Source organism: Orcinus orca, chromosome 7 (genome assembly GCF_937001465.1).
Source record: "Orcinus orca chromosome 7, mOrcOrc1.1, whole genome shotgun sequence".
Classification (NCBI taxonomy): Eukaryota; Metazoa; Chordata; class Mammalia; order Artiodactyla; family Delphinidae; genus Orcinus; species Orcinus orca.
Window position 1 is genome coordinate 112,598,476 of NC_064565.1, and position 27,777 is coordinate 112,626,252.

At 53.0% G+C, this 27,777-nt stretch overlaps 1 protein-coding gene across 1 annotated transcript; it reads left to right on the top strand.

Moving 5' to 3' along the window:
* The first annotated feature begins 14,646 nt into the window (after positions 1-14,646).
* TEX44 (testis expressed 44) lies at positions 14,647-17,420 on the top strand. Its single transcript, XM_004286940.1, is given in 5 exon segments — positions 14,647-14,698; positions 14,941-15,474; positions 15,477-15,564; positions 15,566-15,679; positions 17,360-17,420. Coding segments are annotated over 5 exon segments (849 nt in total).
* The last annotated feature ends 10,357 nt before the right edge of the window (positions 17,421-27,777 follow it).

A 27,777-nucleotide genomic window follows, 5' to 3' on the forward strand; every position in this document is an offset into this window, starting at 1 on the left:
TTGCGGTAGCTTCTCTTGTTGCAGAGCACGGGCTCTGGGTGCACGGGTTTCAGTAGTTGTCACACGTGGGCTCAGTAGTTGTGGCACGCGAGCTTAGTTGCTCCACGGCATGTGGGATCTTCCCGGACCAGGGCTCGAATCCGTGTCCCCTGCACTGGCAGGCGGATTCTTAACCACTGCGCCACCAGGGCATTCCCCTGGGTAGTTCTTCTGTTGGTCTCACCTGGGTACACTACGTGGCTGCAGTCAGTAGGCAGGTGGGCTGGGGGCTGAAAGGTCCAGATCCCAGACAGCCCCCACTCACATGTCTGGCATTTGGCTGGGGTGATAAAGGCAACTGGGCCACATGAATCTCATTATCGAGCCGGCCAGGCTTCTTCGCTTGGCAGCTGGGCTCCAAAAGGAGTAAGAGAAGCCAAGCCCCAATGCACAAACACTGTTAAAGCTTCTGCTTGTGTCATGTTTCCTACTGTCCCCTTGACTAATGCAAGTCACATGGCCAAGCCCTGATTCAGGGGCTAGAGAAAATAGACTCCTTCTTTTGACAGGAGGAGCTGCAAAATGTTGTGACCTTCAGAAAATATCTACCACATCTTCTTTCTCCTCTCCTGTCATACCAAGGACATCCTTATACAGGCAGGGATGAATGACAGCCACCTGCCAACTGACAGTGCTCCCTGCCACCCTATATCCCTGGGCTCAAGTTCAAGGCAATTAAATCCGCATCTCCCCAGATCTGGGGGAAAACCAGTCTCACGAAGTAAGACGTTTGGACTAAATTGTGTCCCCTCCACTCCCGGAAATTCATATATTGAAGCTCTAATGTGACTGTACTTAGAGATACCTTTAAAGAGGTAATCGAGGTTAAATGAGGTCAAAAGCATAGGACCCTAGTCCATTAGGATTCATGTCCTTACAAGAAAAGGAAGCGACACTACAGCACTCTCTCTCTCTCTCTCTCTCTCTGCGTGTATGCACAGAGAGGAGACCATGTGAGGACACAGTGAGAAGGCAGCCATCTTCAAGCCAGGAAAAGAGACCTCACCAGAGCCAACCTTGCTGACACCTTGATCTGGGACTTGGAGCCTCCAGACTGTAGAAAACAAATGTCTGTCGTTTAAGCCACTCAGTCTGTGGTATTCTGTTATGACAGCCCAAGCTGACTAATACACAAGTGTTCCTTGGTTAAATACGTTTGGGAAATGTGTGTTCAATACTGATCCCCCTCCTTGAAAATCCATAGGGCTCTGTAGCCTATTAAAGCCTCTGAGAAGTTCCTCAGCAAAGAAACTTTTAGTTTAACACAGTGTTTCCCAAATTTATTTAAACATGAGATCCTTTCCCAACACCTATGATCACCATTGGGAAGGTGTATTTATTTCTAGGATTGTCATAACAAACTACCACAAACTTGATGAACTTATTCTCTCACAGTTCTAGAAACCTAAAGTTAGAAATCAAGGCGTCAGCAGGAATGGGTTCCTTCTAGAGGCCCTGAGGGAGAATCTGTTCCATGCCTCTCTCCTAGCCTCTGCTCGCTGCCGGGCCCCTTAGTGTTCTGTCTCCCATCTCCCCTCCATCTTCACATGGCCTCCCCCTCTGTGTCTTGTTCTTATCATCTTCCACTTGGTCTTATAAGGACCCAGTCTTTGGATTTAGGGCCCACCCTAAATCCAGGATGATCTCATCAAGAGATCCTTAACTTAATTATATCTGCAAATTCTAAATAAGGTAACATTCTGAGGTTGCAAGTGGACGTGTCTTTTGGGGGCCATAGTTCAATCCACTACAGAAGCTAAGGGACACCCAAGGTAGCTGGCTGAGTGTGGACATGGAGTCGGGGCGAGTGGGACCCGTCTAGGTACCTGCAAGCTGGCGGTCCCTCCCCTCCAGGGGATACATCACACTCTTCCCCTTGATAACGCTGGCGCACCAAATCCTCGTTTCCTAAACTCCTTGCTGACCATCCTCCGTGAATACATTCCTGTCTGGGACAGGTGGAGACTTTCCGTTCTGTTGTTTAAGCACAAACCCGCCTGGACCTCCGGCTCTGCTCTTCCTGCTTTGTTCTGGAAGACAGAGCCTGTCTTTCTGGGGAATGTTTGCACAACGCAGTGCTCATTCACGCAGCAATGTGGCAGGCAGGCTCTTACAGGGCTGTGCTTCTAGAGGCTTCCTCCCCAAACCTTTCCAAAGCCCACTTCCTCCATGCCTGTCTCCTGCCCAGAACCCGCCACCACTTCCTCGGCCTCCAGGAGAAAGTGACACCTTCTGCCTCCAGGGAGGGCCTTCCTTCTGGGATGAGCCAGGGTGTTCCCACTGCCTCTCCACAGGGCGTCCTCTTGCTGCCTTGGTGTCTTCCACCTGGATTGCATCCCTGACCACCCTCCCCTCCACTTGTGCATAACTCTGGACCTACAAGCCACTTGGCAGGTGAATTTTAGGGGTCTGCTGGTCCCTGGAATGCAAAAACCAGACACAGCTCCAATCTTAGAGGTGGGGCTCAGGGCACCTGTGCATGTGCAGTTTTCTGGGGAAGGGCCCAAACATTTCATCACTTCTCCAAATTGTTCCTTCCTGACTAAGGAGGTTAAAACCACTAGTTCAGAGCTAAGGCTCAGTGAGTAACTTCCTTAGAGCAATAACTTTCTGGAAACCCACCTGAGGTGGAAGAACCCCTCTCCCCACTCTTTCTCGTGTTGAGGGGGCCCTGGTGGGAGGAGAGAAGGAACAGCAGTGAGTCCCAGCCCTGGGACGCACAGACCATCCAAACGGGTCAACAATCCACAGGATGCCCCAGGGATGGAGCAAAGCTGGCTCCGTGCAGTCACAGCTACGAGCAGGAGGTGCCCAAGGCTCTGCACCCACGCCAGCGCCCCCCCAACACACCATAGGTGACTAGCAGATCTCAGGAGCTGGGAGGGAGCTGGGAAACTGAGGGCAAAACCCCGTGGCCCCACTGCCATGGTTTGGCCTCTAGCGGCCCTGTTTAGTCCTTCCAAATCCTGGGAACTCACACTTTGGGGAATGTGCTGGGAACTCACACTTTGGAGAGTGTGCTGGGAACTCACACACTTTGCGGAATGTGCTGGGAACTCACACACTTTGCGGAATGTGCTGGGAACTCACACTTTGGGGAGTGTGCTGGGAACTCACACACCTTGGGGAGTGTGCTGGGAACTCACACTCTGGGGAGTGTGCTGGGAACTCACACTCTGGGGAGTGTGCTGGGAACTCACACTTTGGGGAGTGTGCTGGGAACTCACACCTTGGGGAGTGTGCTGGGAACTCACACACTTTGCGGAATGTGCACTGGGCCCACTAGGTCACGTTGTGACAAGAGATTTGTGACTTGTCTCACATATGGGATGGTACATTTTCTGCAGGTAGACACCTGTCTTTTACCTCTTTGTGATTCTATTCGAGGGTCTAATCCTGTGCTCGAGAGCGCTGTATCCAGCCGCTCAGGCTGCCGGAACACAGTACACAAGTTTGGCGGTGCTTAAACAACAGAAGTGTGTTTTCTCACAGTTCTGGAGGCAAAAGTCAGAAATCCAGATGTTGGCAGTGTTTACTCCATCTGAGGGTTGTGAAGAAAGGCGCTGTCCCCAGCTGCTCTCCTTGGTTTGTGGATGGCTGTCTTCACGCTCGCATGGCGTTCTCCCAGTATGTGGGTCTGGGTCCACATTTCCTCTTCTTAAAAAGACACCCGTCATATTGAGTTAAGCCTCACCCTAATGATCCCTGCTAACTTAATGACCTCTTTAAAGGCCCAATCTCCTAATACAGTCACATTCTGAAGTACAGACACCCAGGAGGAATATAAGAAGGACGGATAGAAGGACACGTGGGCAGAGGGATAATGGTTTGAATTCCAGCCTCTCGATGCTGGTCTGCCCCAGAGTCCCCTCAGGGCCCCCTCAGGCCACTGCACTGCCACCAACCAGGCCTCTGAGGGGTTTGAGTCCTCTCATAGCAGCCAGCAGGCCAAACCTGAGGGTGGGGAGACACCAGGGTGGACCCTGAAGAGGGGGGCCGGACTAGAAAAGGCATCCAAAGGGCTGGGGCAGTCCAAGGGGGGAGTGTGTGGTGTGTGGGGGGCTGAAGCACCCCTTTGTTTTGGAGATGGAGGTGGGAGAGATGCCCTCTCAGTCCAGTTGCCTTCCCACTCAGAGTGGGTGTTTGGGTGGCCCCAGGAATCCTACTTGCATACAGGGCCCAGGCTTCTGGAAGGTTAGGGAGAAGGAATTTACTTTAACTTGCAAATTTGTTCTAATGCATCCAGTAATATTTACTCATTGTTGAAAGGTCAAGTGAATTGTACAAATTTTAAAATGCACAAAAGCTTGAAAGAAAAAACTTGCTCATGACCCACCACAACTGAAAGCCTCTGATGCTGGCTACTCATTTGTTATTTAACCGAACCATGTACTTTGAACTTTTAGAATCTTTTCTTAATGCAAGTACTAAATGTTACTAGAGAAACACCAGAAAATGCAGTTGGCCAAAAAAAAAAAAATTTAAGTCACTTATAATCCCACTACCAAAAGATACCTTGTTTGTTTGGGGTTTTTTAATATTTATTTATTTATTTGGCTGCGCCGGGTTTTGCTGCAGCAGGCAGGATCTTAGTTGCCACGTGTGGGATCTTTAGTTGTGGCATGCGGGATCTAGTTCCCTGACCAGGGATCGAATCTGGGCCCCCGGCATTGGGAGCGTGGAGTCTTAACCACTGGACCACCAGGGAAGTCCCTATCTTGTTTTTTTTATCTGGTATTTCTTTGACCACTAGTACTTTTGAATATTGTCCCATGGTTATTAGCTATTTACATTTCTTTGGTGAATGGTCTGTTCTCATTCTTTGCCTGTTGTGTTATTTGGAATACAATGGTGTCTTATCAATCTGTTTGGGATCTTTATATAGTATAGATATTAACCCTCTGTGGTATCTGTAGCAAACTTTTTTTCCGTTTGTGGTTTGTTCTTAAAATTTTTAGATTGTTTTTTGACCTACGTCGATTTTTCCACCTTGGAATTTCTTTACTGGCTTTTATATTTAGAAAGTACTTCTTGGGACTTCCCTGGTGGTGCAGTGGTTAAGAATCCACCTGCCAGTGAAGGGAACACGGGTTCGATCCCTGGTCCGAGAAGATCCCATATGCTGTGGAGCGACTAAGCCCGTGAGCCACAACTACTGGGCCTGCGCGCTAGAGCCCGCGAGCCACAATGACTGAAGCTCGTGCACCTAGAGCCCGTGCTCCGCAACAAGAGAAGCCACCGCAATGAGAAGCCCGCGCACTGCAACGAAGAGTAGCCCCTGCACGCCGCAACTAGAGAAAGCCCGGTGCAGCAATGAAGACCCAACACAGCCAAAAATAAATAAATAAATAAAATTTAAAAAAAAAAAAAAAAGAAAGTACTTCTTCCCCAAATCAAGTATTTTCAGTTTACTTATGACCTCTCTCTGTCTTCCTTTCTTTGTAGTTACCTCTTTAAGTGAAACTGAGAAACTAACCCAATGCTTTTCCAGCAGTTAACCAATTTTCCCAGCGCCATTTTGTCACTCAGCCCTCCACAGTGTCCTGCGCTGTCCCCAGGGCAGTCTGCTCCAAGTCAACCTACGGGAGAACACCCTCCCCCGGGGCTGCAGTTCCCTGGCTGCCGGAATTCACACAAAACCACTAGCAAACAAGGTGGGATTTTTGATGTGGAGGTGCGGGCTTTACCTTGGAGACCTCAACGCAAACAATTTAAACATTCCCTCTAGATATTTCTGTTCACCCCAAGCCTCATCCGCTCCATCCCCAGAGAGACCCGACCTTTCTCCCCTTCTCACTGCAGCCGAGGAACCTCCAAACCCTTACCCCTTCTCTCCCGCAGAGCAGCTGGGCTGTAGGGCCCCTGGCCCAAACCCAGCTCTTTCCAGACTCAGGCTCTCCTCTCTGGGTAACAGCATCCACCTCCTAGAAAGCAGGGTAGCAACATCCTTTGTCATTTGAGAATGCCTTTGGGGTCTCAGCCCCCACCCTATGGGCCTTATTAACCTGCTTCTCCCAAGCGAATCCAGTGTAGCTTCTAAGTAGAATCCCCTGCCACCTGCTGATGGAGCCCAGGTTGCACTGAGTCCTTAAGTGTCTTGAATGGAGGAAGCCGCAGTTCTGGGAAGACACAGAATCTGGAGTCTCCCCTTAGAGGGGCTGCCCTGAGAGCGAGAGCTGGGACGGAGCACCCCGCCCGAGGAGCAGCCGTCAAAGACTCAGGCCCAAGTGTTCTCACTGGCGGGCAGAGGCCACGGGCACCAACCTCATCCTGCACGGGGCTCCGGGGTACATGTGTACGCAGGGCTGCAGGGCTCCGGAAGACTCCAGGCACACGCTCCCGGGAGCAGCTGCGGGAGGCTGGGGAGCGGCCCAATCCCAGTGGCCACCACAAGGTGGCAGCAGCTAGAGCAGTGACCATGCTAACGCGTGCTCATCACCGCAAGTGTAGAAAGCCAGTAGGGGACGTCCCTGGAGGTCCAGTGGTTAAGACTGAGCGCTCCCAATGCAGAGGGCCTGAGTTCCATCCCTAGTCAGGGAACTAGAGCCCGCTTGCCACAACTAAGACCCGGTGCAGCCAAATAAATAAAGGTGATTTTATAAAAAGAAAGCAAGCAAGCAAGAAAGCCAGTGGCAACATCAGGTACAGGGGCAGCGGGTGAGGGGTGCTGCCCCAGATATGATCACACAGATTTGTGGGAACAAAGTTCTGACCTGCTCTGTTCAGAGCAGACCGGGGCGCTGGCTCCTCAATGTCACGATCATGCAGTGGTTAAGAGTGTGGGCTTGGGCCAGAAAGCCTGGCTCACACCCCAGCTCTTCCCCTGTCTGAGCTGCAGTTTCCTCATCTGTGTAATGGGGTAACAGTACTGGGTGCCTGACAACCACAGAGAGTTATTCTCTCATAGTTTCGGAGGCCCCAAGTCTGAAATCAAGGTGTCAGCCGGGCCACATTCCCCCCGAAGGCTCCGGGCGAGGGCCTCTTCCTTTCTGGGGTCGCCAGGCCTTCCTTGACTTTCATCACTCTGGTCTCTGCCTCCATCTTCACGTGGTCCTCTTCCCTGTATCTGTGTCCTCTCCCTTCTCCTTCTCCCTTATCGTGTCATTCACACCCACGGGATTTTAATTTATGGAAGTGACTGAATGGTGACACCGAGGGGTCCACGTCATTGAAAGAAGAATGTATTACATGTCCTGAGGGAAGGGGCCTGCCCCACCACACAGGACACACTGGAAACGTCAGCGTGTTGGCACGCAGAAGGCAAGGAGTGAGGGGAAGCCACGGGCAGAGCCTTTACTGGAGTTCCTGTGGGGAAGGCGAGGCAGAGTTAACAGTTTAGGATTGGCTGGTGTGAATAATTCCAGCGGGCTTTCGGCTGCAGGGGTGGTCTACAGCTGCCTGGTACCTGGCCCTGGGATGACTTAGGGCAGGGGCAACATGGGCTTGCTGGGTGAGAGTCAGATAAGAGGCTTTGAATCAGCCCGCCTGCTAGGAGAGGAGAGTCCCAGGCGAGCTGACTTGCAGGAGAGAGGTGAATTCTTTGGTCCATAGTTTGGCCTGGTGATGAATGGATGCCAAGTAGACACACAGAATCTAAGCAAACACAATTAAGACTCTCCTCCTCTCTTCTAAACACACTAATCATTGGACTTCGGAGCCACCCTAATTCCAGATGATCTCAAGACCATAAATTATGTCTGCAAAGACTCTTCCAAATGAGATCACATTCAAAGGTTCCAGAGGTTAAGATATAGACATATCTTTTGGGGGGTGGGGTCACAATTCATCCCACTACAGATGCCCATTGGCTGGATTTGTTTATAGTTTTCTGCTCATTAGTGTATCTCTCTCTCTCTCTGTTTTTTTTTTTTTTTTTTTGCCCCTGCAGCAAGGCTTGCAGGATCTTAGTTCCCCAACCAGGGATTGAACCCCAGGCCCACAGCAGTGAAAGCGCAGAGTCCTAACCACTGGACTGCCAGGGAATTCCCATCTGCTCATTAGTGTAGACTCTGGGGGAGAAAAAACAACTTTTGCTTTTTTTGTGGTTGTTTAAAATATTTATTTATTTATCTGGCTGTGCTGGGTCTTGGTTGTGGCATGCGGAATCTTTAGTTGAGGCATGCATGTGGGATCTAGTTCCCTGACAGGGATCAAAGCCTGGTCCCCTGCTTTGGGAACGCAGGGTCTTAGCCACTGGACCACCAGGGAAGTCCCAATTTTTGCTTCTTTTGATGAGAAGCCATGCAGTGCTTCCTCCACTGTGACGGCTTTAGCTGAGTGCCAGTGCCAGGGAGGAATCCAAGGGAGGGCGTAGGAGGGACCCTGTGGAGTGATTTCTGCTTACGATGGAGAGGTCTGAAGCCCAGGCACGAGGGAGGTGACACAGGAGCAGTGGCCATCGTGGTCAGAGGATCCAGGGTGCTCTGAAGGGATAGGATGGTGGGGCCTCCATGGCTCAGGTGCCCTGGATGACTTACCTTAAGGAATAGGCTGCTATTCCTTAAGGTACCTTCGGTTGTTTGTAATGGAAAGCCCTGACTCAATTTGCTGAAACAACTTGGAAACAAATCACCTCCCATCACAGGAAATCTGGTGGCTGAGTGACTGCAGGTACAGTTTGATCAACGCTTTGCCCTACTTTCCTTTGATCCCAACTCCACCATTCTCTGTGTGAGGATTTTTCTTGGGCCAGGTGCCCTCGTGGTCCTAAGAGGCCCAACTAAATATGTTCACCTACAAGAGCAGAGCAGGACCACATCTTCCTGTGTCTCTTTTTTTTTTTTTGCGGTACGCGGGCCTCTCACTGTTGTGACTTCTCCCGTTGCGGAGCACAGGCTCCGGACGCGCAGGCCCAGCGGCCATGGCTCACGGGCCCAGCCGCTCCGCGGCATGTGGGATCTTCCCGGACCGGGGCACGAACCCGCGTCCCCTGCATCAGCAGGCAGATTCTTAACCACTGCACCACCAGGGAAGCCCCATCTTGTTGTTTTTTATCAAAGTTTCATTATGGGGACTTCCCTGCTGGCTCAGTGGTTAAGAATCCGCTTGCCAATGCAGGGGTCACAGGTTCGATCCCTGGTCTGGGAAGATCCCACATGCCGCGGAGCAACTAAGCCTGTGTGCCACAACTACTGAGCCTGCGCTCTAGAGTCCGCGTGCCACAACTACTGAGCCCGCGTGTTGCAACTACTGAAGCCCGCGTGCCTAGAGCCCGTGCTCCGCAACGAAAAGCCACTGCAGTGAGAAGCCCGCGCACCACAACAAAGAGGAGCCCCCGCTCGATGCAACTAGAGAAAGCCCACGCGCAGCAACAAAGACCCAGCGCAGCCAAAAATAAATAAATTAAATAAATTTTTTTAAAGTTTCATTATGTAGGTAGGATTGAATCAATCATTGATGATTAATTCACTCCACCTCCAGCCCCTCTCCCTGCTCAGAATTGTGGGGATGGGGCTGAAAGTTCCAACCCTGTAACTACATGACTGGCTCCTCTGGTGACCAGATCCCATCCTGAAGCTACCTAGTCACCTCATTAGCATAAACTCAGGTATGGTCAAAAGTTATGAATAACACAAGACACTCCTATCGGGATATTCCAAAGGTTTTAGGAGCTCTGTACCAGAAACCTAGGACAAGGAGCAAGTATATATTTTTCATTATACCACAGGTAAGGCCTCTTATTATCCCCATTTCCCAGATGGGAGAACTGAGGAACAGGTGTGAAGTAACTTGCCGTAGGTTACACAGCTAGGTATAGCAACAGCAGGATTTAAACCTGGGCAGCTCAGCTCCAGCTCCACACCAGTTGCCTTGCTGTGTGGGACTCTGGGGAATCATGGAGAGTGGCCTTGAAAGGAACCCTAAGTGTAGCTCCCATGAGAAGGCAGGGCAGACAGTCTCCCTGTCGGGGAAACAGAGCGTAATCAGGTACAGTGGGGATGCGGGTAAACAACCAATTTACTGCAGAGAAACAAAGCCCGGATTTGTAGCCACTTTCTGTGGTGTAAATAATCCCACCCAGGAAAGTAATGGATTGGGAGATTGAGATTAACATATACACACTATATATAAAATATAGCATAAAATACATGTAAAGTATGTATAAAATAGATAACTAACAGAGACCTACTGTATAGGACAGGGAACTCTACTCAATATTCTGTAATAACCTATATGGGAAAAGAATCTGAAAAAGAATGAAGATATATATATAACTGATTCACTTTGCCGTACACCTGAAACTAACACAACACTGTAAATCAACTATACTCCAATAAAAAATTTTTTAAAAATCCCACCCGGGCAGATGTTAAGCTACCAATCTGCCATCACTGAGTGTGGAGTTGGGAAGAGATGCGCTGGGTTGGCCTGTCCTGCACTGACTGCGACGCCCGGACACCGCGTCAGGTAGAAGCTTCCTCCTATGGTGTGAGTTTAACGCCCACTCAGAGCTGGGCTGAGCAGGCAGCCTTGATTGTCTCTGGCTCATGGGCAGAGCTTTGTAGGAGCCCTCCCCACTGATGGGGAGGCCTGCCCAGGGCCACAGCAGCAGTCCTGGCAAGGACATTAGAAAGTCCTCGACCCCTGACCTCACCCTTCACCCAGCCCAGTCCTTCTATCCTTTCTGGAGCCTGGGAACCTCCCATGTTTTGTAGCTTAGCTATCCATTTAACCCACTGTGGGCTGTGTTATTACCCAGCATTTCCGTGTGTTAGCAGGATGGGAGTATATATGAATGTGTGTGTGAGTGTGTGTGAGTGTGTGTGAGTGTGTGTGTGTGTATAAATGTGAGTGTGCTGGGGTAACAGGCTTCCCACTCATTCGGTCCACCGTATTGCTTAGGGTGATTTTTAATTTTACTGCTATTTACATTTTTTCTTTAATACTCTTTTGGCCACACGTTATGTGGGATATTAGTTCCCCGACAAGGGATCGAACCCATGCCCCCTGCAGTGGAAGCATGGAGTCTTAACCACTGGACTACCAGGGAACTCCATTATTTACTTATTTCTGCTTATATGTATTTTCTGATTTGTTACAATAATCAGAATCTCTTCTGGGCTTTATTTCCTGCCATGCTTTTCCCCAATAAATAGATTTTCTTTAAATACCTGTAATCATCATAGAGCAGGTTTTGTCTGTGTTTCCTGCCCAGCATCCTTTTTGCCTTCTTTTGGTAACAGCACCCCAATTTCCTTTGGGGACCAACTTGACTACCACTTACAGGCCTTATGTTTCAGTGGAGCTGACCCCATGCCCCATTCCAGGCCTGACCAACCAGGGTTTGGTCCCAAGCTGTATAGATTTCTTCAGAGAAGGCCACGGGAACCCATGAGACTCAGGGCCTGAGGTCTGCCGTAACTAGTGAGGACCAAGGTGTCTGCACTGGCCTGAAGCTGCTAGCAGCCTGCACCCGGAGGAATCTTCCTAAAACTCTACATCAGTGAGAAAGGAGAACCAAGAGAGGGAGAGAGAAGCCTGAATCTTGACAGCATCACTGAACTCTGTGCAGAAACTTTCCCTTAGACTTTAGGTTTCTGTGAACCAAGAAATTTCTTTATTTGGATTATTTTTGCTCACACCAGTTTGAGTTGATTTCCATTCCTTCCAGCTGAGAGTACTAACACATCTACATAGTGCACATTAAAGATCATATCCTGGGTTTAGGGTGACATTATATACAAGCATTTTGCCATGTGTCTTTGTAAGCTTTATACAGTGACATAATACTCCATAAGCTGGGTTTACCCTAAAATAAGAAGGTCTATTTAATAGGAGCGTCATTGTCTCTATGAGACAGGAGTTGAAAAGAAATCAAAGACAAATTTTTTGAGACGAATTTCCTCTTCCAAACGCTACGTAACAAAGGCAGGCAATTTTTGAACTGAACTAAGAAAAAAAGCTCTTTTAGATACAGTTTCTTTTATAACTGTGTGTATATATGTATATTTCAGGTAACAACAGAATTACATTATGTTCTATACCAATATTGTTTAATATTTATTTATAAACAGACAATATTTTTGTCCCCAAATTTTAATAATCCTCTCTGCTTTCTGACATGAATCCCTCTTTATTCTCCTGTCTTTCCTCAGCACAGATTTTTAAGACATGTGAAACTTAACAAGGGTAAGTGTAAAGTGCAACATGTAGAATCAAAACCCGAATTCCAAATGGAAGGTGAGGACAAGGAGTTTGACTTAAGTGCCTATGAAGAGTGCCTGATGGGGCTTCGCTGGTGGCACAGTGGTTGAGAGTCCGCCTGCCGATGCAGGGGACGCGGGTTCGTGCCCCGGTCCGGGAAGATCCCACATGCCGCGGAGCGGCTGGGCCTGTGAGCCATGGCCGCTGAGCCTGCGTGTCCGGAGCCTGTGCTCCGCAACGGGAGGGGCCACAACAGTGAGAGGCCCGCGTACCACCAAAAAAAAAAAAAAGAGTGCCTGATGGTTGTAGCGGGTCACAGGCTGTCCATTAGGTGACATCAAGAATTTGCTGTGTACTTAGTTTCTCTAAGTCTCAGTTTCCTCACCTGAAAAGTGGGAGAATAACACCTGTACAGTGCCAGGTACTCAATGGAGTATGCCGACCTTGATTTTTAGGACAAGAAGATATCCAAAAAAACACTGAACAACCACCTGACAGGAATCTCATAACTGGGAACTGGATAAGGATTAACTTTAGCTGCATATAATAGAAGACCCAAAAGAACAATAGTTTGAGCATATATGTGATTATTTTCCCTCATGTAAAGGAATTCTGGAGGACAGCAACAGCCTGGTGGCTGGTGTGGCATCTCTAACCACGGGGCCCAGATCCCTTCTATCTTTGTGCTCCACAAATTGTGTGCACTTCGTGTGTCCCTGCAACCTCAAGGTTACCTCATGTATCGAGATGGCTGCTGGTGCTCCAGCCTTCACATTCTTGATAACAGGATGACAAAGGGGAAAGAGCAAAAAGGTGTTCTGATCTTTGAAGGACCCTTTCTAAAGTTCCTCTCAATACTTTCTGCTTACATCTCATTGGCCAGAAGATCTTACCTAGCTGCAAGAGAGACTGGGAAGTATATTCTTTGTCAAAGCACATAGCCACCCTGAATAAAACTGGGTTTCTGATCCTAAAGAAGAAGGGCTACTCAAATGAGCAACGAGCAGTCTTCTCCATGATTCTTTCACAAAGTACAGGGTTGTCCCACCCCAGCAAAATTGGGTTTGCCCTGTGACCTCTGAGATGGCCACAGAGCATACATGGGGAGAAGAAATACTTATTGAGCATCGAGCCTGGTGCTGGGAGAAGTGACAGCAACTGTTACCTACTGATGTGGTGGGATTATGGCAGGCCTCTCTCTGCATTAGCCAGTATCCTTAGCACGCCAGTCATTCAATATTTTAATATCCCTTCTGGGTGTAAAATAGTGCTGGAGAGCTTGACTTCTGAAGCCAGACAAGGTTCAAATCCCAGATTCAGTGCTTATTAATAGTGTGCCTTTGAATAAGTCACTTATTCCCTCTGAGGCTAAGCGTCCCCATGTATAAAATGGATATAATAATGGATCCGCACCTACCTAGAGACGACGGGGTAGTTGGAAGGATTAGATGTTTAGCTCCTTCTCCTGCCCATGATAAGCAGGCACGAAATGTTAGCTGATAACCCCCAAGGGAAGCACAGACACAACAGACTAGAAACTTCACTCCAACCACCTTCTTAACGAAGAGCACAAGTAGGTTTATCTGGGTCTACGGGTTTCCAAAGAATACTCGAGGGTTTACAGATCTTTTGTTGTTCTCTGCCCTCCCAGCCTAGTTAAACAGGGAGAAGATGGAGACTGTTTATCCTGAGTCACAGGGTAAAACTCTGTCTTAGCTCATTTGGGCTGCAGAGTCAGTGTCCAGTGAGGACCTGCTTCCTGGTTAATAGATAGCAGTCTTCTCGCTGCATTTCACATGGAGGAGGGGGCCGGGGAGCTCTGTGCTGTCCCTTTTATAAGGGTGTTAATCCCATTCATGAGGGCTCTACCCTCATGATTTAATCACTTCCCAAAGGCCCCACCTCCAAATACTATTACATTGCGGATTAGCTTTCAACATATAAATTTTGGGGTGGGACACAAACATTCAGTCTGTAACTCCCCACAACCAAAGACAGTCAGGGCTGGGAGCTGCCCAGGCCCTTAGCCTTCACTTGTTCCTACTCACCACTGCTGCGAAACTGTCTCTGCAGAAAGACTGGCCAAATCAGTCACCAGCGTGGACAGAGAGGTGCTGGGAGTGGTCCCTTATAACAGTTATTATAAATCAACACCCGCAGCCCATTCTCTTTCATCAGAGTCACAGCCATCCGGATTCCTTGTGGGCCCTGCACCTGTATATAACCTCCATGCTTTTCCAAGACGTTTGCCTCTCTCTCCTTAGATACCCGCAGACTTGGCTACGAATAGTCCCATAGACTCAGCCTGCTAGGGCAGCCTCTCCGGAGGCTCAGGACCCTTGCTGTGCAGGTGCCTGTGACATCGCCAGCTTCAACAGCCCCCTGTGACCTCACCACCTGGACAACTCAGCCCAGTGGGGCCATGGCCACTCCCTCAACCAGCACAAGTGACAGAGGGCCTAGATGACCACCACGCCCTCGGGAGAGGCCAGAGCCTCCAGCATCCCCACACATGGTGACAGCAGGTGTACAGACATCCCAACAGTGCGGTCCCAAAGCCAGGTCCCCCTCCTTGCAGATGTCCCAACGGCTCACGACACTGCAGCATCGGCTGAACAGCAGGATGTAGGTCGGGCTTCCAAGCCAGCCACCTTGGGGGCCACGTCAGCGTCTGGGGACAAGGACAAGCGTGAGGCTGCCGCGGGGCATGCCCAGGAGCCCAGGAGCCCACAGCCCTGCTTGCCCCCCTGGCCCCAGGTGCCCTGCACAGGTCCACGGGCTTCCAGAGCCTAGTGCAGAAAGACAGGGAACAGGAACTAGCTCCATCTACCCCAAGCGCTGCGGTACAGTCCCCGCCAAATGCGGAGGCTCAGCCCGTCGTGAGCACAGCAGATGCCAATGACCAGCTTGACACTCGGGCTGCTGACACTGCTGAAGCTGTTGAGGAGAAACCTGAGGGTCAGGAGGCCTTGAACCCTGGCACTGATGCTTTGCCATCAGCCCCTGCCTCGCCGGGCCCCGGACTGGCAGCCGTGGAGAGGAGGCCCCTGGACTCCACGGCCAGTGAGAACAACTACATGCGCTCCATGACCAGCTTGCTGGGCGGGGGTGAGGGGTCCATCAGCTCCCTGGCAGACATCCTGGTGTGGTCTGATACTGCCAAGGGCATGGCCACGGGCACCCTGGCCTCCGGCCACGGCTCCGTGACAGACCTGCTGCACAACACGGGGCCCAGCCTGCACTCCATCTCCAGCATCCGGGGGAATGCCAGCTCTGCCTCATCCTCCGGGCTGGCAGTGGGGACCAGTCGGCCCTGCACTCCGTCACCCACATGCTGGAACCGGTGGAGCGGAGGACCGTAGAGGGCATCCTCTCGGCCATGCCACCTCGCCCCACGCCAGGCCCAGGCCGGCCCCAACTTGGACGAGGCCCCGCACTCGGCAGCCTCCCGAGACCCCGGGAGCACACATGCCCGACTCTCTCACGCATCCCTACCGTGGACGGCTCTCCCCAGACCGGGCAATAAATCACCGGCGAGCGTTTATTTTCCAAGCGCCAGCCTCATACCTTGTCTGTGCAGCGGACACAGGGTGGAGGGACAGGAGGGGGCTAGAGTGTTCTGGAAACAGAAAGGTGTCCCCTGAGGGCTTCTCGGGTTGTCCCATTCATGGGCTGGGGGCCAAAGTGCAGAAAGAGAAGGGCCTGGGCAGGCCTGGGAGACCAGGCATTGCAGGGCTCAGACCTGAAAAAATTGATCTTGGCTGGACCTCTAACCAGGTAAGTGCATTTCTGAGGAAGTAAGATCTGGTCCTTCCCCAGGGCCTACTGGCTTAGCAGGCTCAGGACACCCAGCCAGGGTTTCTGATCGTGGGACTGAGAGTGTGGGGTTGAGAGCCGGGAATGAGACCAGTGTGGGCTCAGACCTCAGCGTGGCAACTGGCCACGGGCCAATCCCTTCACCCTCTGACTGCAACTCTCCTCTGTAGAACAAATAACGAGCCCACACCATGAAGATGTTATGGGATGTAAGGGAAACAACACAGGTCCTAAGGCATGATGTCTGGCACTTAGGAAGCTCACATACTTCAGCTGCCATGATTATTACCCTCCAGCAGGCTGGGGACACAGGGGGATTCAGGGATCTATGTAGGGTGACAACCACCCCGGTTTGCCTGGGGTTCCTGGGATATGGGACTTTCAGATTTAAAACCAAGAAAACCCCAGGCAAAAACCAGGATAAGTTGGTCACCCTAGACCCGGGTCTCTTTCCGTGGTTTTTTTTTTTTTTTTTTTTTGGCTGTGTTGGGTCTTTGTTGCTGTGCATGGCTTCCTCTAGTTGTGACGAGCAGGGGTTACTCTTCGTTGCGGTGTGCGAGCTTCTCATTGCGGTGGCTTCTCTTGTTTCGGAGCACGGGCTCTAGACACATGGGCTTCCGTAGTTGCAGCGCATGGGTTCAGTAGTTGTGGCACACGGGCTCTAGGGCATGCGGGCTTCAGGAGTTGTGGAAAGCCAGCAGCCCACCCTCTGGCTGGACACAGTGCCATGCCGGCCACATGACTTGGTGAGTAAAGATCTGGCTGGACATCAGCCCCGACCCCTGCCCTTGGCTGGGTGCCTTATACAGATCACAACCCACACACCTTCATGCTGCAGCCCTGGCTGTGGATTCCTTCATTCATCCATCCCTCATTCCCAGCAGCGTCTCCAAATGGGAGACCTTGGCTGAAGCCAGCCCACTGATGGATTTGCCCTACACAGTGTTTCTTTTCTTTTTAATATTTATTGATATATTTATTTGGCTGCGCCGGGTCTTAGTTGCGGCACGCAGGATCTTTGTCGCCGCTTGCGGGATCTTCGTTGCGGCATGTGGGCTCTTTAGTTGCAGCATGCGGGATCTAGTTCCCTGACCACGGATCGAACCTGGGCCCCCTGCATTGGGAGCGCAGAGTCTTAACCACTGGACCTCCAGGGAAGTCCCCCTACACAGTGTTTCTTAAATTGGGAATTAGTTGCTAATGTTTAAAAGCCAGGAGATTTCAAATAAAAACATGGATTTCTGCTTCTCTTGAGAAACGTAGGGGCCTTATTTCTTCTGGGCAACCGGCAGCTGAGCTGCCTACTCTAGAGGGAACTACCTGGCCTGTGTCAGTACTGAGTCGCCTGCCTGATCCCCAGAGGCATGCGTCTACTACCCTACCACCCCTACCCGGCAGATGGCTCCTGTGAGGAGGTCTGATGCCGGGCCCCAAGGGGATGAGAAGACAACCAGGTGTGTCTATCCCCTTCCCTCAAGGAGCTGCCACTTTCTGTAGATGAGACGTGAACTGTCCCCATGTAGTGAAAGCAAAGAATTCAGAGGAGGGAGATGGTCAGTTCAGATCCCAGTATCAGGGCCTCCTTGACTCAGACCTAAAAAGAGAGGAGAGATGGTGTCCCCGACAGAGGCATGGACAGCAAAAGTCGAGGCAGGCGTGATGGGGGCTTGGTGGGGGAGGGCGGCTGAGCAGCTCAACCTGCCTGGAGCCCAGAGCAGAGCGTGGGAGACAGAGCTGCCAGGGTGGACCTCAAATGCTTTCAACAAATATTTTCTGAACCAGGTAAGTGCCACTATACGCCAGGCACTGCTAGATACTGAGGCTGCAAAGGTGAATGAAAGATTGAAACCAGGCTCAACCCAGGTCAGGGGCAGGGCTGAGCCAACTAGCACAACTGCCAAGTGCGGGCGTGTCTGGACCCAGGGCTCAGCCGTGTCCTCAGGGCTCCGTCTTTCCAGTTCAGCCCCTCCGTGCTGGCTCCATTTCCAGGCACTCAGCCACCTTCCTGGAAAGAGAGAGGCCCTTGTTTCCACTGGATCTGGCAGGAGAGTCCCAGGTGAGGACACTGCCAGGCCTGGCTTGGCTCCCATGCTCTCTGCTGAACCAATCACTGAGGCTGTGGGAGTGAAATACCTCGTTACCTGGCCTGGGCCTCATGTTCACCTCTGAGGCCAGGGTCAGTCCAGAAATGGGGGTTCCCCACAGGAAGGGCTGCTGGACCAACAACATTTTGTGTGTGAAAGCCAGTAGAGTTGTGAAGAGCATGGCTTTGGGGGTCAGGCCACCTTGAATCCTGGCTCTACCTCCTTCTAGCTGTGTTACTTTCATCCCCCCGTGTTTCAGTTTCCTCATCTGTCAAATGACAATACACCTACCGTGTCAGGCTGCTGTGAGGATTCAATGAGTCAGGTGTTTGGAAAGGTGCCTGGCACACAGTTGAGTGCAATATAAGTGTCAGCGATCATTCTGATTATTAGGACAGAAGGGTTCCATGGAGCTGTGTACTAAGAACGGAATTTCCCTGCTTGTTCCTGGCCTTCCTCTTTGCGGTGGGATTAACCATTGTGTTGTCAAATATGCCTGACAACGCATCTTCTCTGCAGGTGGGACCTGCAGGTAGCCAGGTGCTACTGTACCTGGGCCAAAGGTCAGGGCTGTGCACTCAGGGCTGAGGAATCCAACTTGGCGAGAAGTGGGTGCACCTCAGCTCTGGCCAGAGCGAGAAAGCAAAGGCCCAGAGGCAGGAGCTTGGAGAAATGCCCCGTTTTATAGGCAAGAGGAAGCAATTCATGAGACACAGGAGCAATCAGCAAGTGGGGGTGACCCAGCCCATCACGACCCTGTGAGCCCACCGTGTTGGATGAATAAAAACTGAACAACTATTGAAGCATTGGGGAGAGGCAGTCAGTAGAGACAGAGGTGGTGTGTAAGGGGAAAAAGAATGAGCGGTCGTCAGAATAACAGGGTGGCTGTGTGTAGGGTACCCTTTGGTGTTGAGAATTGAGGCACAACCAAGTTATAAATTCACCCCCACAAAGCTGGTGCCTCCGCACCCCTTCTGGTTTATACGTTAGGGTTAACACCTGACAGCCACCAGCATTTCTCTAGGATCAACAACAGTCGTTTTGGTTGTACGTTCTGCCACTGAGAGATTGGCCAGTAAGCAGAGGTTCTGCTTAAAGAAACATCTAGGCTGACCTAAGAGCCATGGGACAGGCACAACATCCTAACCTCTGAGCCCGGCTGGGGCATGGCTAACAGAAGGAAACCGACAAGTCCTGGGAGATAGCAGAGGAACACTGTGGCTTCAAGGGTAGGGCTTGGCCCAGGAGTCTCCGGATGGGCAGTATCCACTGAACTTGCACTGGCCCTCCCTGTGGAGTCCTCAAGTGGGCACTGCGGTCCTAGAAGATGGACCATTTCCTCGTCTACAAAATGCCTCACAGGGATGCTCTGGTCAAGAATGCATATAAAAAAACAAAAAATAGCATTTAACAGTAGGCATGCGACACGTTAGTGTTCTTCCTTCCTTGTGGTTTTCTGCATTGTCTGTATATTGGGCAGGAGTCTCTTAACGGAAAGTGACAAAAACCCACGGATTTGGTGGACTGGGCAGAGAAGGGCTGAGAAGGAACCGGCTTTCAAGATGCCTGGTGTCAGGGACTCAAAGCTGTCAGGACACCTCCATCGTCTATATATTAGGCAGGAGTCTCTTAACAGAAAGTGACAAAAACCCATGGATTTGGTGGGCTGGGCAGAGAAGGGCTGAGAAGAAACCGGCTTTCAAGATGCCTGGTGTCAGGGACTCAAAGCTAGCAGGACGCCTCCATTGTTATGTCCTCTGCCTCCATGGCAACTCTGCCCCTCCCCCAAGCCTCTGCTTCTCGTGGGGAATGAGGTTCCTGGAGGCTCTGGGCCCACAGCCTTGCGCTTTCCAGACGAAGAGGAAAGGTCTGGTTCCCTGCTCCAGTCTGATATTTCCCAAGGGGAAGGACTCTGGTTGGCCCAGGCTGGATCACATGTTGGAAAGGCTTTCCTCAGCCAGTGCCCGTGGTACCTCTCTAAGCAGGCAGTTCTGAGCACCCTGAGCCACGCCCCTCCCAGAGACAAAACGAGGGAGCCAGGCAACGTGTCCTCTCCTGGCCCGCCTGGGTTCCCCACAGCAGGTGGCACAGCCCTGACCTCCCTCCGCACCTGCATCTGAAAGCCTTCCCGGTAAATAATAGTCACTTTTCCCACAAAACCAGGCGGGCACTCCGGATGAGATCAGCTCTTTGCACAAGACCACACAGAGCCCAGCCTCAGGTTCTAAGCCCTGCAGAGCGCCCACCGCTACATGTGAGCTTGTCTGTGAACGTTCTGCCCACAATCAGAACTTTCCCTTAACCATGTGCTTTGGAAAGATCTGAGGCATTGTGACGTGTTCTCCCTCCAGCTCCATGGATTGAAAATTATTCCTTTGGAGCTCTGAATTTTAAATATCAATCAATGAGAAAATAGGACTCCCCTAAAACACATGGTTTTGTTTCTGACCACCTGTATTTTATGAGTGCTTGTCAAAATGCAGTTTTTGATGGCCCCTGAACGATTCTGGGCCTCATCTCCCAGTCTGCACTTGGGGATTCGGCACTTTATAATCTGCTACGGTGTGAAATGGAGATGGGCAGGGAGACGCAGCAGCCTCGGAACGACACCCATGCCAGAAACTCCGCGAAGTGCTCAGGTAGGTCCCTCCCTCCCCACTCCCCCACCCAGGGGTGGCCTGGCCAAACCGCACCCAGCACAGCAGGCGCGGAAGTGAATGCCTCAGCACAGACGCCAGGGGAAGGCGCAGGAGTGGAGGAGGGAACCAAGGATGGGAGCAGAGTGGCGTGAGCAGGGCCCAGTGTGTCCTCCGCCAAGGCAGATGGCCTAGCGCGGCTGAGATAGATGTCCTAGGCGGCTGGAGGGGAGGGGAATGGAAACGCCCCGTGCTGCCACCTGCTCCTTGTTTCCAGAGCAGGGACCCAGGTTGGCGCCTGGTGAGAAACACGAAGCAAAAAGGAGTCAATCAGATGGGCGACGGCGAACAAAGGCCCTTCTCTGGGGGAGAAACCCCGGCTGGCCGCGGGGCTCACTCAGGCCGCCACGGGGCCCTCGCCGGCCGGCCCGAGGCCAGGCGGCGTTGCTTCCTCGTCTGGGGCTGGTCCCCTTCCGTCGCGGGGAGGAGCAGCACCGGATCGGAACGGAGGGTGCGGCCAGGAGGGCGAGGGGCGACGAGGGGCGGGGTCATCCACCGCCTTGCCCAGCCCCGCCGTCTCCATGGCGACGGCTACCTCACCGCGGAGACTGGGAGAGCTGCAGAGAGAGTCTTTGCCGGTTGCTGCGCAACGGCCCAGTGACGTCAGGCGATTGAGTTTGGTTCCCAAGGTAACTGACCAGGCAGCTGGGCCCGGAACTATTTGTGTCTGTCCCCAGAGGGTCTGCGGAGCCTCCGGGGTCTGGCGCAGCTGAGGAAATGCGCTCCTGGCCCGCGGGCAGGCGGGAGACGGAACACAGAGGCCCTTTCAGCTCTCGGAGACTGGCGACCCAGGCGGGGCGGGGTGTGCGCCCAAAGCCGGACGCCCCAACTCCGCTCCCTGCCGCTCGGGTTTTTTCCCCCCGCTCCTGCCCGGGTGGCCCCTGGACCGCCAGGCTTTGTCCTACTTATAAACGCCCTGCTGGGTAAACTCCTTGAAGTAAAGCGCTTCTGTTTGTAGCATCCCGGCCCGCACTGTCACCCTCACTGGCACACAGCGGGCTCTCAGCGCGGCCTCTCCATGGGACTGTGGACGTTCGCTCCCCTTTCAGAGCTGCGAGACGCTGCCAGCACTCAGAACCCCTTGTCAGGTTCTGATCTCGAGCCCTGGTGAGCCGATCAGCAGACCGGCTCCATAATTTGGGGGCCACAATGCAAAAATAAAATGAGGGGCGGTGGGACAAGGTAGGGAACGGGCCCCAATGCTGCCCACTGAGAGTAAACTGCAAGAGAGTGAAAGTGACAAGCACATGGGTAAACTGAGGCAGGTGGCGTCAGTCACAGAGGAGAGAGGATAAGGTTCAAACCTGGAGCGGCAGAAGGTGAGGGACAAGGCACGACAGGAGCAGAAAGAGTAGCAGGTGTGTAAAGACAAAGCAGTGACCTAAATTTGGGCCTGAGAGCTGGCCCAGGCCCGCCTGGGGGACCCCTCAGAACTCAGCACTGTAACTGGGTCTTGGGACTTAAGTGACACAGTCTATCCAGGCCTCTCAGGCTCCTCCTTCGTTAGGCACCCGTCAAAACAGGGTAACACCCAAGCCTCTCACAATCTGTCTCCAGGGAGACACTACCACCTCCGCCTGTCCAATGGGCCAAGCCGGGCTGCACTCAGGGCCATGGGTTTATGAACCCAGGCCACAGAGAACAGGCCAAGCATCGACATCCAGACCAGCTGTTGACCCAGGAGCCAGGGCACACTCTGCCCGTCCCAGCAAGCGAGGCATCTGCTCCTTCCCTGTGAATCTTCACGGCTCTTGTCAACAGTCTGACAGCTGACTGGGGGCTCAGAGGGCAGGAGGCATCTGGCATCTCTGAAAGAGCAGCCGCAGGGCTGGCTTTCGCGGGCAGTGAACCTCCACAGCCTGATTCTCAGTTGAGAAAGCCTGCAGCCCTCATCCGCTCCTCCCCTCTGGGTGAAGCAGGCTCCATGATCCCAGATTCACACATAGGACCTGTTCAAGGGTTCACCCAGGCCCACCTCCCCACCGCCCAGGTTCCCTGGTCTGTCCCAGATGACCCCTCGGGAATGGGCCCTGGGCCTAGGAACCAAAGCTGTGGAACAGAACCAGCTACATAATTTATGGGGCCCAAGTGCAAAATGAAAATGCAAGGCCCCTTCTTCAAAAAGTATTAAGAATGTCAGGACAGGGACAGCAAAGCATAAAACCAAGCACGGAGCCCTGTGGGACTGCACAGATTGCAGGCTCACAAAACCAGGCCAGCTGGTGTGTCCTAGACACCAAGCAAGCCTCCTTCCCGGGCACAGCCCATCTCTTCCCTCTCTCATGGTCCATCTGTTGGCCTCTCCCCACACTGCCGCTGGCTGCTTCCAGGACCACTGTCCTAACCATCCATTCAACACAATGTGGGCATCTAGAGGGTCCTCAAAGAGGCCCACAAGATATTACATGGGGTGTGGGGGGGAGACGTACCCAGTGCTTTCTTTTTTTTAAAAAATAAATTTATTTATTTACTTATTTATTTTTGGCTGCATTGGGTCTTCACTGCACGTGCGGGTTTTCTCTAGTTGCAGCGAGCGGGGGCTACTCTTCGTTGTGGTGCGGAGGCTTCTCATTGCAGCGGCTTCTCTTGTTGTGGAGCACGGGCTCTAAGCACGTGGGCTTCAGTAGTTGTGGCTCGCGGGCTCTAGAGCGCAGGCTCAGTAGTTGTGGCGCACAGGCTTAGTTGCTTTGCGGCATGTGGGATCTTCCCGGACCAGGGCTCGAACCCATATCCCCTGCATTGGCAGGGGGATTCTTAACCACTGCGCCACCAGGGAAGTCCCCCAGTGCTTTCTTATCAAAGGACCAAAACCACAGAACAGTTCCAGAAATGCTTGTTTCTGCAAATGCTGGATGTCTGATTCTCTATTTTCAGCTGAAGAACACTTGCTCTTGAAAAAATACCTGAGGGTCATCTGCATAAGATGATGAAGTATGAAGTGTAGCAGCTGATTGATGGTAATTTGGCACTGGTAACACTAAAACAGTAGACAAGAACAAAAGTCAAGGATGTGTTTGTGGCCTCCTGAGGTCTACATCACACCCATGATTCATCCCACGCTGTCCTCAGGGAACCAAGGGAGAGAACTTCTGCCTCAGCCCCTCTGCTTCATCTCCACCCTGGGATCAGGGCCTGCAAATGCCCCTGCTGGACTCCCCGCTCCCTCTGCCAGCCTCTCTGAATCCTACCCTCCTGCCAAAGTGAGTCCCCCCATGTGGGCACTGTGCTGCACCATCCAGGTCCCCTGCAGCCCTGAAGGAGTAGGGTGCCCCCGTGCTGGGAGTACAGGCTGCAGACACAAGGACCCTCAGCTGCCAGCCCTCTCTGGAGATCCCCTCTACTGAAGAAAAGAAAATGCCTTGGCCAAAGCCAAGATCTTCACCTGTTTAAAGCATCCCTCTGGCTACAGTGAAGAGAATGAATTCACCACATGCATCGCCTGCTGTTGGGCACATGTTAACCCTTCGGCCTGATAGTTTTAACCTGTAGTTGTGCGAGATAACGTGTCTGCTGCTTGAGGTTGGAACCCAGCCCTTGGACTGTTTGGATCCTTGCATGGCCTTGCACTGAGTAGGTGCTCAATAAATATTTCCAGATAGCAATCAGCTGACACTTCTGTTTCTGCAGTGATCTCTGGGAGTCTTGCTTCTCAGACCAGCATCAGTAGCACTTGGGAGCTAGTAGGAAATATGCAATCCCAGACCCCACGCACACCTCCTCAATCATAATCTGTAATTTAACAAGATATCCCAGAAATTCAGATACATGGTAAAGTTTGAGAAGCACTTCTGGCGAGTGGAATAACTAGAGGGCTAGACGAGGAGGTGTGGGAAGTCAGAAGGGAGGCAGGAGGCGAGCTCGGGTGCATATAGAGGGCTCACCTGGGGAGTCTCCCTTAAGAGCGGCGATCACCCTGAGTCACTGAGTCTGAGACGGGACCAGTAACAAAGCTAACTTTCGCGTGCTTTCTATGTGCCAGACACTGGTTTCTCAACCTTTTACAGCCAATAACTACTTTAGTCTCCACAACAGCCCTATAACGTGGTACTATTAGGATCATCGTGTCCATACTGCAGATAGAGAAACCGAGGCCCCGTGCGGTTGAGATTATTCCAGAATCTTCAGCAGGTACACACATTTGGCTGTACCTGGTGTTTAGGGCAGGGTCTGTTCTGATTGGTCGCTGACTGTCCCACTGGTTATTCAAGGTTTTGAACGTCACCCTGGTTACACAGCTGGACGGAAGAGGCAGGATCCAAATCGGCCGCTATGCTGGAGCCACGCTCCAAACCAACATCCTCTATCCATCTAGTGCCGTCACCACCCAGAAACGGCACACCTCAGGGACGAGTAATGTGTGTCAAAGTGCTGTGTAAGCTGTAAAGCACAGTATAAATGCCAAATGGATTCCTCCGGGGCAGAAGTGAGAGAAGCCTGTTAAAGATGGAGAAGCTGGACTGTGAGAGGGGAGATGATGTGGGGAAGCAGAATTCTTTCTGCTTGCTCAAGGGGGTAACTGAGGCAAGAAGGAAAAGCCTCCCTAAGTGGAGCCCCAGGATCAGCCCACGAAGGCTCTAACTTGCCAGAGACCGTCAGGCACTAAGCAGGTTAGCCCGGATGTGTCCTCACGGAATAACCGAGCGCTCCTGATATCGACCACCAGAGGGCGCTGCTCCCCAACCTTCGTCCCACTGGACCCCACCTGCTCTGTGGAAACTAGGACTTGGAAGGAGTCCTAGTGAACAAGCACCAGGACTTTGAGAACTGGGAAAGGAGGGAAGGCAGATGGAAGGGGTACTTATACCACTTTCAATCCCAATACACCCCTATGGAGAAGCTCTTGTCCCCACTTTACAGATGAGGAATTTGAGGCCCAAAGATGTTAGATAAGATCCCCCAAACCAGGAAGTTAGGTAGAGGTCGAGCTGGGTCATTTGACTCCAACCTCAGTTCCCAAGGGGACCACAGGTAGATGCCAGCTCATTTGACCCTGTCCTGTCGTTGGTGTACCTGCTTCTATTGACCTTGTATTCTGAGAGGTGACTAGAAATCCTACCACAACTGTATTCCCACAATTACAACAGCCAGGCCTCATAAAGGCAGCCTTCTTGAACTTGAACTTTTTGAGGTGGTGGGCTCCTGCTTCATTGCCCTCTGGCCTTCAAGAACCCTCAACTGCCACCCCAGCCGAGCAGCCTCCCCATTCAGGCAGAACCTGAGGTCTCTTCTGCTCCAGAATCTGGCTCTGGGCCCCCAGAAGTATGTCCTATTTTACATCCCCTCTCCACGCCAGGGACCCAATGGGCTCAGCTTTTGCCCCCTGGCACCCCACAGCAGGCAGAAGCACAAATAAACAAGTGGACATTTGAGCCTGTGGCTGGGGCCAAACCAGGCACCAAGGTTTTTTCTCAGCTCCCACCAACTCCTTTTATGGCCTCTGGGTCCAGTTCCTTCTTCATAATAAGTCATAACTGGAAAAGGCCTCAGGAGTCACTGAGTCCAACTTGCGCCAACACTTTCCTTTTCTAAAGAGGAAAAAAAAGTATGCCTCCCGGTCTCCAGGCGGGTTCCTAAGACCAGGACAGGGCGGGAAGCCTCCTGAACGGGAAGGAAACTCCAGCCCTGAGACGGGACCTGGGCACGCACCTGTAATGTATGGGGAAGGGGGGACCCTAACATCGGCTTCTTCTACGGTCCTCTTCCCCAGGTCCTGAGGTTCTGTCACCTGCCCTGGAGACCGCCTAACGAGCATCTAATCCGCCCCCCCTTCGGTAGGACGCTTTCCTTCCCTCTGTCCTGGGAGCTGGGGAAGCTCGCGTGTCTGGCAGCACGGGCGTGTAAGTGATCATATGTGTACAGAGCGTGTGAGCCGCCACACACGCGTCTGCGCCATTGCCGGGTGGGGGGGGTGGTCTGTGAGCGCCCCCTAGGGGCCGGCCATCAGCCGGTGCCGCAGCTGCGAAGTGGCCGTGCGCAGCGCCGCGTGTACCCGGCGCGCACCAGCCTCGCCACCCTCCCGTCCCGGCCGAGAGCACGGGGTGTTTTGGCTGGCAGGCTGGCGCGCAGCACCCGGAGCCAGGGCGCTTCTGGTTCTCGGTCCCCGGGCCTCCCCTTCCCGCCTGGCATTTTCTGTTTTCCCGGGCCTCCCCTCCGCCCGCGAGGAGCGCTCCGGGGCGGGGTCCGAGAGCAGCCCCGCCCGGGCCGGCCGGCGAAGGTGGCAGGGCTGCTGGGCGCGCGCCGCCCCTCCCTGCCGCCCCCGCCCCCGCCTCGGCGCCCCGATGGGTTTTTCCATGACTGCATCCGGCCCCGGGCCGTCTTTGTTCCCGCCATCCCCAGCCGCGCCTGCGAGCTGGTCCGCCTCTCTCGCGCGCGCCGGGGTTTTTCCAAGGCTCAACTGGAGCACTGTGGAGCCGCCTCCCCGCCCCCGGCCTCCTGCGCCCCGGCCGAGCTGCGGCCCCCGCGCGACCCCGAGATCCCCTGCAGGGAGCCGAGCTCTCTCCAGACCCACCGCTCCGTCCGTCCTGTCCCCGCCTCCAAGGCCCGCAGCCCATGAGCCCCGTATGTGGGCTCAAAGTTGACTGTCAGTCCTGGCGCTGCCGCGCTTCTTGAGGCGCTCCTGGCGCCCCGAGTCCCTCCCCGGCTTCACGTTGGGGGGCGAGGGTCATGTGTCTGCAGAGCCGGGCCGCCTCTGCCTCCAGCTTGTGTTAGGGCCTCACATTTCTCCCAAGGGGCAGGCGGCGCAGAGGGGCACCCAGGGGCGCCCACACGGTCCGTCACAGCCTGAGGTCGCCATGTGTGATCGCCGTCCCACCGCGCGCCGGTCGCTCCCGGGCAGAGACGCGCCCGCCTCCGCGGGAAAATGGGCACACTCGCGGGCAGTACGCGCTCCAGAGCGCGGGGGACTCCTCTGTGCTCCTGGAGTCCCCTCCCCGCCCCCCGGAAGGAAGGGGAGATAGGCAGAAAAGGGGAGGTGGGAGATGGGGGGGGTTCGAGGGAGT